This window comes from Lepidothrix coronata, unplaced genomic scaffold, assembly GCF_001604755.1.
Source record: "Lepidothrix coronata isolate B3197 unplaced genomic scaffold, Lepidothrix_coronata-1.0 Scaffold30, whole genome shotgun sequence".
Taxonomy (NCBI): Eukaryota; Metazoa; Chordata; class Aves; order Passeriformes; family Pipridae; genus Lepidothrix; species Lepidothrix coronata.
Window position 1 is genome coordinate 3,585,382 of NW_016690210.1, and position 13,973 is coordinate 3,599,354.

General features: G+C 37.3%; 1 protein-coding gene across 21 annotated transcripts in view; it reads right to left on the reverse strand.

The window, feature by feature from the left end:
* Positions 1–13,973, reverse strand: part of KDM6A (lysine demethylase 6A) — a 151,727-nt gene that overhangs the window by 38,188 nt on the left and 99,566 nt on the right. For 10 of the 21 annotated variants that reach the window (XR_001874084.1, XR_001874083.1, XR_001874092.1 and 7 more), the window contains 8 exons: positions 9,892–10,018; positions 7,200–7,298; positions 6,614–6,833; positions 5,912–6,046; positions 5,311–5,466; positions 4,576–4,671; positions 2,545–2,649; positions 1,550–1,945 (listed from right to left, as the gene is read on the reverse strand). Coding sequence is in view for 10 of the 21 variants with exons in the window: in XM_017810901.1 (XP_017666390.1) it covers positions 1,550–1,945; positions 2,545–2,649; positions 4,576–4,671; positions 5,311–5,466; positions 5,912–6,046; positions 6,614–6,833; positions 7,200–7,298; positions 9,892–10,018 (1,334 nt within the window). In the remaining 11 variants the exon portion in view is untranslated. The remainder of the gene's footprint in view (positions 1–1,549; positions 1,946–2,544; positions 2,650–4,575; positions 4,672–5,310; positions 5,467–5,911; positions 6,047–6,613; positions 6,834–7,199; positions 7,299–9,891; positions 10,019–13,973) is intronic. The other 11 variants (XR_001874087.1, XR_001874085.1, XM_017810903.1 and 8 more) reach the window with 3 other exon arrangements.

Genomic DNA, 13,973 nt, shown 5'->3' on the forward strand with positions numbered 1-13,973 from the left:
ATTCCTTAGCTTTGAGCCAATGTGAAAAACTGGTGAAAGAAACCATTTTTATATTTACTTGGAACTGAGATTTTTGGAAAGGATCCACTTTGCAGGATCCCAACTGTGATGAAGTTTCCTCCTGGTCTGGTTTTCACTTGTCTTTCAGAAGTGTTGCTACACATATTATAGGCAAAATGTTTTTGTTAATTACAAACTGCATTATACATGTCACACCTGTATACGTAATTTCTTAATTCCTCTATGTAGCTTAATTACTTATAAATAGTTCTTTAAATCAAGAGTTCATCTGGTACCTGTGGAGAATGTTACAGACTCAGAAACTCTGCTGAGACCTTGTTTTCTGAATACATGCAGAACAAAGATGCAATGGGTACAGGGAATGGCATCACAAGCTTTGCTTGCAGCAGGTACCCAGCCCTCCCAAAAACATCATCTCCACAGAAAGTGGCCAACTCCTGTTGTGATTTATTACTTGCCTACTTTATGGAACTAGCACAACATACACCTAATATGAAGCAGATACCTCTTTAGCAATTTATATAGAGCAAATAGCAAAGTGAATTCTAATTCAAGCAAGAGGTAATGTGGTGAACAGGTTCCACATCCCCCTGCCATGTTTATAAACGATGTAAACAGTACTGCTTATATAGTGGAAACTTTTACAAATCATAACACTGTTTTAATTTTGAATAACTATGTTTTACACAAGATGTTTCAGTGTCTTCTCAGCCTTTGCTGAAGTGTATGTGCAGTTAAGTATCTATGTACGTCTGTACTAAAGCCCACTCTCAATTCTTCAGCGTTAAAGTAACATGCAATATTAATTAAACAAGAAATGTGTGCAGTTTTGAGGAACAAGGTGGTATTGTATCAACCATATAACCCATCTGGTAAAAGTGAATTAAACCATTAGGGTATCTTCCTATAGAACTCGTTACATATCACAAAGTTTGTCTTGGAAGAGAGACAATTAGGCTGGAATTTAAAAAAAAAGCTCCATCTTCAAGTTCTAACACATATACACAAAACACCCTTATTCACACATTTTTTACTGGCATTATAGCATTTTTCTGCAAGTAACTCTGTGGTACTAAATGCCAGACAATAACTTTGAAAGATCACATGGGAACAAAATATGGTAATGATTACATCATGGCAACAATGTAATGTCAAAAACAACTAGGACATTCAGCTTCCCATGAAATATGCACGTTCCTCCTACATGAAAAACAAAGTCACGACGTCTCACATTAAAGAAGCAACAAAAAGACGTACAAGAATTCATTTTTAAGAAAGTTTTCTGCAAAGGCAGGCAGCTGAGCAGTATGGAACTGCCCTCTTTGATTTATCATTTCCTTTATCCTGAAAGGAGTTGATTTAATACACAGATTTTTAACAATAAAAAGTAACGTAAAGCCTAGTGTATGTTTTGTTTGCATCTAGGTCGTCAACTCTAGAAAACGTGCATTTACAAATGACAGACTTCAGGCAGTGCCTTGCTCCTGAAGCCCCCTTAGTGCACTCTATGAGCAAACTGAAGCTGTACCTGAGTGGAGTTAGATAGTTGGTTTTTCCACGGCTCCTCTGCGCTGCTGGTCAGGTTTGTGCGGTTATGAGGTAGAGTGAGTGCGTTTCGCTGCGGGTAAGGCACGTTTCCATTACTTCCACTTTCTGTTATGTGATTATTGCCTATCAAAATAGTGTCTGTACTACCCAGCGTTCTTGCTGTGCTGCAGGGAACGGGGCCTGCTGGAAAGGGTCCATTAGCCATGGGCTGCCCGGGGCAGGCGGGACGGATTCCACGCTGAGCGACGTTAGGCACTCTGGTCAGAGCAACCTGCGGCTGCTGACCAGAGACAGAGTTTGTAGGCAGTGATGAATCAGCTGTTGGCCCATTAGGAATTCCAGTAGATCGTACCTGTGCAACTCCTGTTTGTCTCATCTAACGGAACGGGAACAAAGCACAAGAATGTTGGCTGCAGAATTTAGAAAGTAAGGATCATGCAATGTTTGTGTACTTTTACTGCACTGGCCAATTCCAATTTGACACATCTTCACGGTTGCTTTTGAGAACCGAGATGACTGTCATGCTCATGAAAGTGCTGAGTAAATTTGAAGGTAAAGCTATCAGCACACTTTTCTTCTGAGCCCTTCAGTTTGAGCATTTTACTGCTGAAACTGGACACTGAGAGAGAGAGAAGTGAACAAGGACAGGAGGAGAGAGGTCCTGCAATACCGCTCACTATGACTGCGTATTTTTCGAGTAAGACTCCTTTCAGATGTGTCCACTCACTTCAGTTGAAAAGTGTGGCTTGAAAATTTTTACATTATCTGGCAGCCCTATAATAAAACACAGCTAAGCCCATTATGTTTCAACTGCTAATCCACAACTGTACTTTATACAAAAGAAGATAAATTAATGCAACGCAGCAAAAGGCACGAGAACTCTGTACAACAGAAATTATTCAGAATTCAAGAAACACAACAGACACCATTACCGAGAAAAGTTTTGTAAAAGAGAAAAAATATTTTTGTTCTCACCTGCTGGTGTTGCTGCATCAAGACAAACTGACTCTCCAGCTGTTCCAGCATAAGTTTCTGTGCTGGATTTAGATTATTTCGGTTTGCACGCAGCTGTTCCAAGTGCTAAAAAAACAGCAGTGTGGTTCAGAATTGTTAAAATTGCATGGGCTTTTTAATAACTTTCTTGCATACAATATTAAAAAGTACCCATGAAGGCAAGACTTATAAAGCTGAAAACAATTCTGGGATTTCTGCTGCAGACTGAAACATCTTTCCTTACACTATTCTGCAACAAACCTTATCACCAGTTACTAAAACTGAAGAGACTCTGTAAATTATTTGAGCGTATAATTATTATTACCACACTAAAATTAAGTGTGCTGGTACCGTAAAAGAAAACTACATTCAAGTATGATTATATGGAATTCTTATTGTAATTATGTATACTTTAGCACCTTTTTGTACTGTGCTATTCTTTTATTAATACTGTTCATCACGAAGTTAATTAAACCTATATTCACACATGAAAATGTCTTCAGAAAATACAAAAAACAAACCCAGAAAACTATGTAACTTAATTAGAGAGCGTAATATCTTTTTACAATACTGATCTTGTTTGCAGCTGATAAATTTAAGTGTCTATTACCAAAAGATTTGATCTTTTTATTCATTTTTAGCTACTCAGCACATCCCATCATTCTACCAGTAAGTCTGTTGCTTTCAAGGGGTATGACTTAAAAACAGGGTGTTCATGCCAAGCTCCCTGGATTAACAGTAGCTTCCATTCTGAAGTCCCTCTGGAAGGGACTGCAATGAGTAAGACAGGAATACATGTATGTTATATATGTATACATAACATGCCATATCCATCCAGCCTCTAAGCTGCCAACTTCGAAGATGTAATAAAGGTTTTATTCACTCTCCTCTTTTACCATCTATTTTTGGCTTTCCTATTCATATATGCTGGAATTTGGTCAAGCTATTGCCAGCAAGTCCAGTAAGTGTACTTAGATAGAGAGGCCTACTTAGGTTCTGCTTAGAGGAGGAAGTTGGATCTGGAAAAAGGTGAAAGTGAAAAGGGGGAAAAAGTAGCAGGATGTAAAATGAGCAGAGAGAAATAATGAGAATGCTTGGAGAGAGAGAGATCCAGAAGAATGACTGAGGAAGGACCAAAGCGGTGGGGAGGTGGGAGGAAGAGGGAAGGGAAAATTATACAGTATAATAAAGCCAATATTGTTCAGACAGAGAAACAGCTGAAGAACTATACTGGAATTGAGGAGAACACTGCTCAGTCAATCAGAATGCCTTGTCTGCATCTGCACTGTGTTCCCTTCTATTTTTCTTTGCATCCAAAGCAGTATCTGCAATACATGGGTGAAAGTTTCCAGCTAGGCCTGATTTTCAAAATATGGAATTCCTGCTGAAAGTTCACAGCATGCACTAATGAACTGAAGAGACAACAAAATATCATAACAAAAAATACCTGAAATAAGATTTCCAAACTAAAATTGATCATTTCATATAACTGTATTAGATGACATAAAGACAGAAAAGCAGCACCAGATTTCATTTGAGTAATTGCATTCTGTAGAATGTGGTTGTTTGTTTATGCAGTTTGATGCAAGAAGCTACCTCAGAGGAAAAGAAGATTATATTATAATACTTCTACACCTCTTTCAATATCCCCCACATTACAGCAACTCACAGAACTCACTTGGCATGAAAGTGTGACAATTTGCATACCTATCTTTAAAACATCGTAAGAAAAAAGAGCTACTGTATGTTCTTACCTTATAAATTATAGAATTCATACAATGTAAGTGTTCAGTTTCTGCCAGAGATCATTTATTTTACTACAGAACTAATCTCACCTAGAGAAGCCATAAATATTAGAACAACTTGAACTACACCCTGGGAATTATTTGGGAAGTATTTCACACTGAATTTCAGAAATGTGAAACTGAAACATGTCCCAGATTTATTTTCTTAAAAGGAAAAAGGAAAGGAACAAAAAATATATCAGAGCTTCTGAAGATCTTCCATACCTACCTGTAATTTCTGTGGTGTCAAGCACCAAGAATGAATTTGTTGCTGTACAGGAGGATGTGACACTGTATGGCCACTGCTCCAAACATCTGAAGTATTCTGAGAGAAAACATTACATTAAAATGTGTGACTATCAAAGGGTCAACCTAATTTCTTTTACTATCTAGATTTTATCTTGCTTATGAAAGAACTAGTCATTGTTTCAAGGATAACAATATAAACAAAGAATACACTAAAATACACCAAGTCTCATTCTACCATTCCCAACAGTATCAGAGTAGTCTGAGGAAAAAGTTAATGATACCTAATATCATAACGAGAAACAAGCAAATCAAATTATGCAATTAACTTAAATGTATGCTACTTTTAAAACTGAATACTTTATCTACTGTAACACTATTACATGATGATGAAACACTTGAATTCTAAATATAAGCAAAGGCAATAGACAGGATGACATGATTGTCTCCCTCTCCACCATCAGACTACAATTGTACTTCTTTCCTTACACAGCTATGACTGCAGTATAGTGCCACTGACCTGCACTGCCCTTATGTCTGAACTGGAATCTGATTAAACACATCACTGAAAAAATCCTTTTTAAAATTTCTAAAAACATTCCCCACCTTGATGCCAAAGGATTAAAATTTACAGCACAAATTCTGTGCATGCTGCATCATTTGAATACATATTTCCATATAATTTTGGTAGGGGGCTCTAGTTCATTGGAATATATACCTTTGTTGGACTAGATGTTCTTTTCCTCTTGGCAGGACTGGTCAGGTCATCTACTTGGCTAGAAGGAATCATGTGTAGTGGCAAGGATTGCTGTGAAATTGGTGTTTGAGTGAGGCCTAGTACAGGTTCAGTATTTGGATGATGAGGTTTACAAGCCTAAGAATCACAGAAGGAAGACAAAAATATGGTTCTATATATTCTTAATGCTTTCCTTTAAATTTTATAATTTTAACAGCCCACATGTTTTAAAAGGGCCGAGCAGATATTCTGAAGCTGATCTCAATAACTGAAAAATCAGTTTCCATATGGTCATCAATGGAGGAATGTGTACCTTTCATGGGATTATTAAACCACTGCAGCATTTCTATTTAAGATGAAACCTTTTAAAATCATGAAAATCCACAAAGGTTCTAAATTGGTACCCCCATACTTCTCCCACATTGTAGGGAGCTTCTTGATCTAATATCCCTTTGCAAATAAATCAAAGGCCTTTTTTTTTAAATAAAAGCCAATCCTGTGCTCAATAAAATAAGCTTGACCACTACCGATTGTAAAGAACCCTTAAAGCTGGGCACCTGCAGAACATAACCCAACTTCTCACCTGCTGTGCTGTGTTCATGGCACCCTGCCTGGAGGTAAGCTCTGCGGGGATTGGTAGGCTCCATGCCTCCTCAATACTAGGAAGTAATTTAGTTTTATTCTGTAGACTACCTTGTGGAAGGTTACACAACTGAGCCTAGGAAAAATTATGTAAAAAGCAAATTTAACACAAGCCTACTTTAGTAAGAGCAAGTCCATGAAATCTTCCTAAATGCTGTAGCTAATTATGTCTTAAAGAGAGGACAGATTTAAAATTTTGGGTTTTAGAAAGGTGCTAAGTATAAAGAGGGTAACCAGAATATAAACCTTTGTGAGAATCAGAACAAAGATGAGCTCTGGATTCAGAGGTCTCATAATTCCTTTTTTTTCTGAAATTGCAAACAAGAGTGAAAAGATAGTGTGTGCATATTCTCACTATATGTTATGAGAACTTAAAAATGTAGACAATACAAAGAAAAAAAGCAAAGTGATGTAAAACAGTATGTTTTGATTAAATGTGCAAAATAGGGTTTATAAGGAATTAAGTTCCACTTAAAAATGAAGAAATAAAATATTACAGGCTATGATATGCTTACAATACACATGAAAACAGGTTATACACACCACAAACAATTTCAAGTTAAACTTGTGTGTTACTTCTCCCCTCCCCTCAGCTGTGTATTTGGAAGAGTTATTTCCCCCTTCTTAAAAACATTAGTTTTACCTGTAAATACTTTATCCGTGCTGCAAGTGCAGAGGTATTACTACAATTTTTGCTCCTAGTTGCATTTAAGTAGCATTTAATGGCATCCTGAGGCTGGTTGCAGGACTCATAGAGTGTGCCTAGGTCCATCCAGGCTGCAGCATGGCCATGGTCCAATTGTACAGCACAGATATAGGCCTGTAAAGCATCCATAGGCTGATTTTGCTGTTGGTACAGCACACTGAATAGAAAGATTAGTGAAGTGGAGAATTAATAACAAAGTCAAAATACAAACAACCCAAATAATACACATCCTCCTCCCCCCCCAATAAACTTTGGCAACATATAAACCACAGAAACAAGGTATACAATTTTAACATGCAAAATTCATCTATACGCAGCATATTCAGTATTTTAAAGGATTGAGAAAATAAATATAAATTCATTATTTAAACTTCATATCAGACAAGTCTGACAACATGAAGGTATAAATTAAAAAAAGCTTTACAGTCACTCAGCACACAAAATAGTTAAAAAGCTGATATTCTTTATTTATATATATATTAGCATGGAATAATACCACTGTATTACCCTGTATTGTTCTTACCCTATAGAACACCATGTATCTGCACTTGCTTCTGATTTATCAATAGATTGCCTATAAGATATAAAGGCATCCTGAACTTTCCCAATACTTGAATAGCACCTAGGAGGAGAAAAAAAGAACTTTGGTAATATTTATAGAAGGTAATCACTGAGGATGGCTTACCAAGACTGATTTGATAAACGTTAAGTCATGCACACACACACACTCATCACTCGCTGTTTCTGAATGCCAGACATAAGCAGACTAAAACATCTTAACATGTATTACTAATTATACATTTGAGAAGTACACCAAAACTACTTAAACCCAAGATCACTGTGTTTGTAAGGCAAACAGTCACACCGTATTCAAAAGACTTACATTTCTTTCCCTTGTGATAGCTTATCAGTCAATAAGAACAACGTTTATCTACAGACAGCATTATAAAGAAACAACTAAGTTACCTATTTCATCAAACAAATGGTTATAAAACTTAACGTTCTACAAGACAGAATTACTGGGAGATATTGACCAACTCAATGAGGATGGTTCCTGATTGCCTGGGAAGCTTTTTATGTGCATTTCTTGCATCTCAATAATATTCAATTAATGAAAAACAAACCAGTTACTTGTACTGCACATACAGATCACCAAATTGTGCTACTCTGAATGTTTTTATAATTTCTTACTTTAGTCTTTTTCACATACAAATTCAAAGGTATTCTGGCATTAAAGGGAACTACAATTATACCACAGGGAATAATACCCACTGTTTTAAAATCAAAAGCTTCAAATAAAGCCAAGATCAAATATCTGTATATACACATTAACTAGTTTAATCTGTAATAGCTGTGTCTTATGTTGTTTGTAACAAGTTTCACTGTTGTAAAAATAACTGACAACTTTCAAAACACATAAATAGCATCAGAAAATTTATTCTAGTAAAAAATAAAAACCAAGCAGAACAGTACAGGCAAAGGTTTGTCAAACATGCTACACTCTTTCAAGTATTTTTGAGGCACACTAGGAAAGGAATACAAAAAAATACAGCATTACTTTGCCTAAAAACATCCATTAAGCCTGAATACAATGTTTCAGAAGATCATTTTAATTACAGTCTAACCCAATTTCCAATAGACATGCTTCACTCTGCTTGCTTATCAGATACATAAAGCCTCTCATTAGAACAGCACTGACATGAGGCCCCCAACAAAACTTAGGGTGATGGAGTTTTTCCAGTGGAGAGGAGGGTGGTGGTGATATGTTTTTGAAGGTAGATTTAAACCAACTACCAGCAGAGGAAGGAATTACACAAGGGAATACACGAAGAAGGAAAAAGTAAATGCACAACCCCACAACACACTTTCTTTCCTCTTCTGCCACCGTATGCAATGGAAAAACGGGGCACAGAAGCATTTTTGCTCTAAGCCTCCCTGCAAAATATAAGAGATGCTCCAACTAAATTTTCCACCCTTATTTCCTGCATTTCCCCCCCTTGTCTGCACAGTCCTGGGTTTCACTGTGACCACGTGTAAGCTGTGGCACCGCAGGAGCTGGAGCAGAGCAGCTGCACACAAATAGTTCATGGAGTCCTGGCTCTGTCCTGCTGCCTAAGAACTCAACTCACAGCATGTGGAATGGGACTACTGAAGGAAAAACAGGATTTCAGCCCAGTGGAAGATGAGATGAGCCAGGTGATCCCTGGCTCCCCTTCCCTTTTCCCTCCACATCTGCCCTTTGCCCTTCACGCTCAGGGCTGGTGTCCTTCCCTCAGCCTGCACACACTCCCTCAGCTGCCTGAAGAGCCCTGTCCTACAGGAACAGCTGGAAGAATGGGATTGGCATGACAAAACCAAAAACAGGTTCCAGTTGTATTTGGTCAGAATCTCCAAGAACATCACCTGGAAGATACTGAGGCTAGGATATTATTTTTGCCTCATTCTTTTCTGCTGTATTTCTCAACAGAACTGGCCTGTTCTCATATGGACTTGAATTGTCCTCAAAGATTTCTCCAAAACCTGATTATTTCAATAGTTACTGCTGGTTTGTGTAAAGTACTCTATTGTCTTAAACAGGAGACCAAGAAAACTCATTCAATTGATATGACTTACATCTGGGAGTATGTTACTGTCTTAAAGTACAAAATTACAGAACACTGAAATAGAAATTAGAATGGATTAGTCTGAGCTATCTTGGCCTAATGAACAGTTGCACTGTATGTACTTTATAAATGGATGTATACCTAGGAAAATATTTGTATTTTAGTGCAAAAGCTGATTGAGATTAGGAGGGGGATTCTGAGAAAATAAAGAGCAAAAGAACTGTGAAAAAGGTATAAAAAAAGTAACAATTTACAAAAAAGAGAGAGAGAACAGAAGATGTGGGAGGAAGAGGAGAAACAGTTAAAACCAGGCAGGGCATATTCATATTACTGTAAATGTGCAGACTGAATAATAACTACAAAAAAAGCAGGACCACTTGGGTAACATACTTAATTTCAATTTCTAATCTATATTCATCCCAAATATGTTAGCACCTTGTCTTTTTATACACTTCCCAGAAAATGTAAGACTCCAGTACATTCATATATCCTTTCCCTTCAATTTTCCTCTGAAAGGATTAAGAAGAAAAACAGTGTAAGATACCCACAATAATGAGTATCCTCAAAAAAATTTACAAATCTAGTTACAGTGTCTATAAAGTCTTTTCTCACCTTCCAAGGAAATACCAGGATTGACCAGAATTTGGATCTGCTTCTAGAGATTTCTGGAGATACTGTATAGCATAGCTTTCCTTGGTTGCCTTGTCTCCAAGCTGATCCACGGTGTGATGCATCCAGCCTACAAAAAGAATCCATAAATGGTAGAAGTGAAATTCCCCAGGACCATTTAATACTTTGGCACAGCAGGATATTGATAGCATTGGTGTCTCTTTAAAAACAGGACTACCAAACAATAACATCACTTACATATAATATTATGAATGTACTGTTAAAGGATTTCTTTTGTTTAAATAATTTTCTATGAGATTAGTAGCATAATTATGAACTGCTCAATCTTCTAATACAAAAAGTGAATCTGAAAATGTATACTCTCTCCTCTGAACACAGATACCTACCCAGACACTGAAAAATGCCACCACCATTCTCTCTGTCACACATATCCATTATGTAATATATATATAACATATATAATATCTACACATTATGTTTACTCCTTTTCTTCTAAATTCTCATATTTGACCTGTATCTACATTTTGACTAAGATACTTTGCATCTCCACTTAAAGCTTTCTTACACTGTCATTTCATCTTCATTACTACAACATCCTTCCTGTTCACCTTGACAAATGCCATCACCTCTCATCTACATGACAAATTCATCTAACCACACATCATATTCTTTCAAAGGCCTTTTCTTCTTTCATTACATTAGACAAGTTATTCATCCCCACTTTAAAGGCCTCCCACAATCCTTTCTCCCAAACAGTGTTTTACATGCAATTAAAACACATCTCTGCTCTGGCACTGACGCAAGGCTTGGTTACCATTCCAAATAAAGCACCTTCATCATCTTCTCAGGCTGCTCCTCATCTGCCTCTATGCTCAGATGGAATTCCTTCAAGCAGCCACAAAACCATCTCAGTGCTGTTCATACAATGAGTACAAACAAGGAAACCCTTTGTGGTTTGCTGAAATCACTGCGTACCACAATGCTCAGCAATGTCTTGCTGTTCCCTCAATATCCATGTATTTGTTTTAACAATCCACTGCTTTTCAGCCAACACTGGCAAAATGTAAGATGTGACAAAGGACTGCCCCTATGTGTTTACAGTCTCCCAGCCATAAATGGTCCCTTGTGGGACACTATGATACCAATTTCATAAAATACCCAGGGGTTTGTATAAAGCTCTAGTTACCTACAGAACTGTACACACAGCTGCACTGTACGTTCATTTAAAACCTCTGTGAGCTAAACTTCAGCACCTTAAGCTTATCTAAGCTTTTTGATAAAGTCTAACTACAAGGTAATATCAAAGGATCAGATTCAGATCTCATCTGAAATGCCAGACAAAGTAGGTAAGACTGAGAACTGACCTGAAGAGTAGTTGTAGCTTTACTTCACTCTCTGTAATTAGACTATACCTTAAGTATTTTATTCTACCTGTTCCATACAGCTTGGTTTTTATTCCTTGGGCTCACAGTTGTCAACAGACACCACAACATTTCTGCAAACTTCCAAGCTTTAATAATAGCAATCAAAAATAAAATCACATCTACTGAACAACATCTGCCTGAGGTGTTTTAAGAAATATCAGTTGGGAATGTGGTCACAAGTTGAAGTTCAAATATTTCATAGACTGCAAAAAATGCCAGGTTAGGAGCCAGGTTAGGTTACAGTACTGAAAAGTACTTTATCCTGACTGAAGATCAATCAAGTCAGAACTCTACCAATCAGGGAAAAAAAAGGAAGTAAAAAAAACCCAGGGATTTTTGCAGAGACATAAAACATACACAACTTTCTGTCATGAACTTAGTAAACAAGCTACGATTTTGATTCAAATCCCAAGTCTCTGATGTTCTTAAGAATACAGAAGATACTCGTGCTTTAAGAAAAAAGGCTTATGTGAGGTTGGTTATCAGAATTCACCTGTGTAACTGTTTGTTAAGGATATGTGTATCAGGTGCTGTGCCAGGCAAAGCCTGAGATGAAAGTAATAGTTCAGGGATTACAAACAAGAGTTAAAAAAAAACATTAAACAATTTCCTGTATCTCTGGAAATGTTGTGTGCCTATTTTCTGTTTCATCAGAACCTTGCTGGATTGAAAGATAACATGCTGTATCTTCAGGAGATCTTTATTGAGGTTCACTGATAAAAAGAACAAATCTATTTCTAGGAGACAGAAATGAGAAACAGCAATCCCTGTCTGGTTTCACTGCTGAAACAAGGGTTGCTTCCCAGTTTTATCCTTCTCTGCAGGGAGGTGAAAAAGGCAGAAAGCAAGAGACGGAGAGCAAACGAAAGTTCTCCACTAGAATAGCACGGGTAAAGGAAAACTCTTGTGCATGAAGTGAAGAACACACATAAAGGTGGTGATGGAAAACCCCTGGCAAGCTGTGCAGTTTCCCACTTGGAAGACCTAACTCCAACTCTTAACCAGTACAGTGATCACTCTTCCACTCTTGGGGACATTTTTAATACAATAAACAAAACCATGGATTTTGTCCACACTTCAAAAATGTTCCATGCTCTTTTCCAGGTCTTTACAATGTGATTTGGAACAAATCCCTCTGATCTGCTCGTGTAGAGTGGCCTTTTTAATGCTTATCACTCTCATGCTGAACCTGTGGCAATCATTTTTCCCCAGTAAACATCATTGGTTTTGAGGAGATGAACCTCTTCCCCATTCCAGCACCTCATGATGTCTCATCCAATCACATGGACACCATCCAGGAATGCCCCTAGCCAAAAATTAATGGAAGAGTGCTTTGGGGACCTCTAAGCACTTATTTTGTTGTTACACTCTTCCTTATGCAACAGCTGAGTAAAACTGGACAAAGTATACTGGGACAGATTAGATCTTCAGTCTCATTAATTTAATGTAATTTTGGGCAAAAAGGTGAAGAGAACTGTTGTCTGGAAAGCAAATGGAACAGCAAAAAAAAAAAAGAAGAAACAAACTGTTCTTATCCAACTGTACAGATCTTACTATTATGTCTACCTGAGCTAGTCAGCACGAATCAGCTCAACTGGGTATATGTTTATCTGGGAATCACAGGGTTCTCCTCCACAGTCAGAGCTGCTAAAGACTAAATCTGCGATAAAGACCACACTCTGATAAATACCACTGTTAACAGAAAAGAAATGGCATTATTCCTTGAATGTTCTGGTTAAGACCACTCTATCCCTTTCTCCACAGAGAAGCTACCCACACAACAAAACTGGGTGACCTATGCTGGTTGAATAAAGACAGTTAATCCAGTTTTCAGACAGCAGACAATTCTCAAAGTCACTGCTCTTACTGCTCACACAGAGACCTGTGGTAGGATTTTATGAATACAGCCATGTGCCTTTGCTTCTATTGTGGCAACATACATCAAACAGAGCTGAAAAAGAACTGGTCAGCTCTTTTGAGAAGCCTGTCTTCCACTGATCAGATGTACAGCCCTTCTGGATGAAAGTGCTGACAATTTATGCTTGGTGACATAATACCAACCTAAAAAAATAAATTCAGAGGGCTTACTGAAATATAAGCAACACTGTCCTGTGACAGCAAAAAGAGCAGCACCCAGAGTCCTGCAGTGAATTCCTCCCACAGTTTCATTTTCATTTCATACACAGATGACTCAAAATTAGCCCATCAATTTTGACATTCTGTCACAGATGAAAAATTAACCCACTCCAAATCCACACACAACCTGCATTACAGAAAAAAGAAAGCACTGTGGCCACAGCTTGGTGCCAGTTACAAATTTGAGTTAAATGACCACTATGTAAAGAGGGAAAAAAAATAAAAATGGGCATAAGCAGGCTAAATTAATATTTAGAATAATAAATTAGATGAAGAACATGGAGAAGGTGAATGAAGAAGTTTTGCACTGGGTTGAACAATTTTAACAAAATATTCTGGAAATATTTTATAAGGTATATAGGACACAACTGTTTTATTCTACCCATCCACTAGAAATTTTGGTCTAAAAATTATTTAGCAGCTTTCTATAAAAATGGAAAATGACAATTTTTAAAAAATAATTCCTTTTCAGTTTTTTATGTGTTTTCTTTTATGGAATCTGAT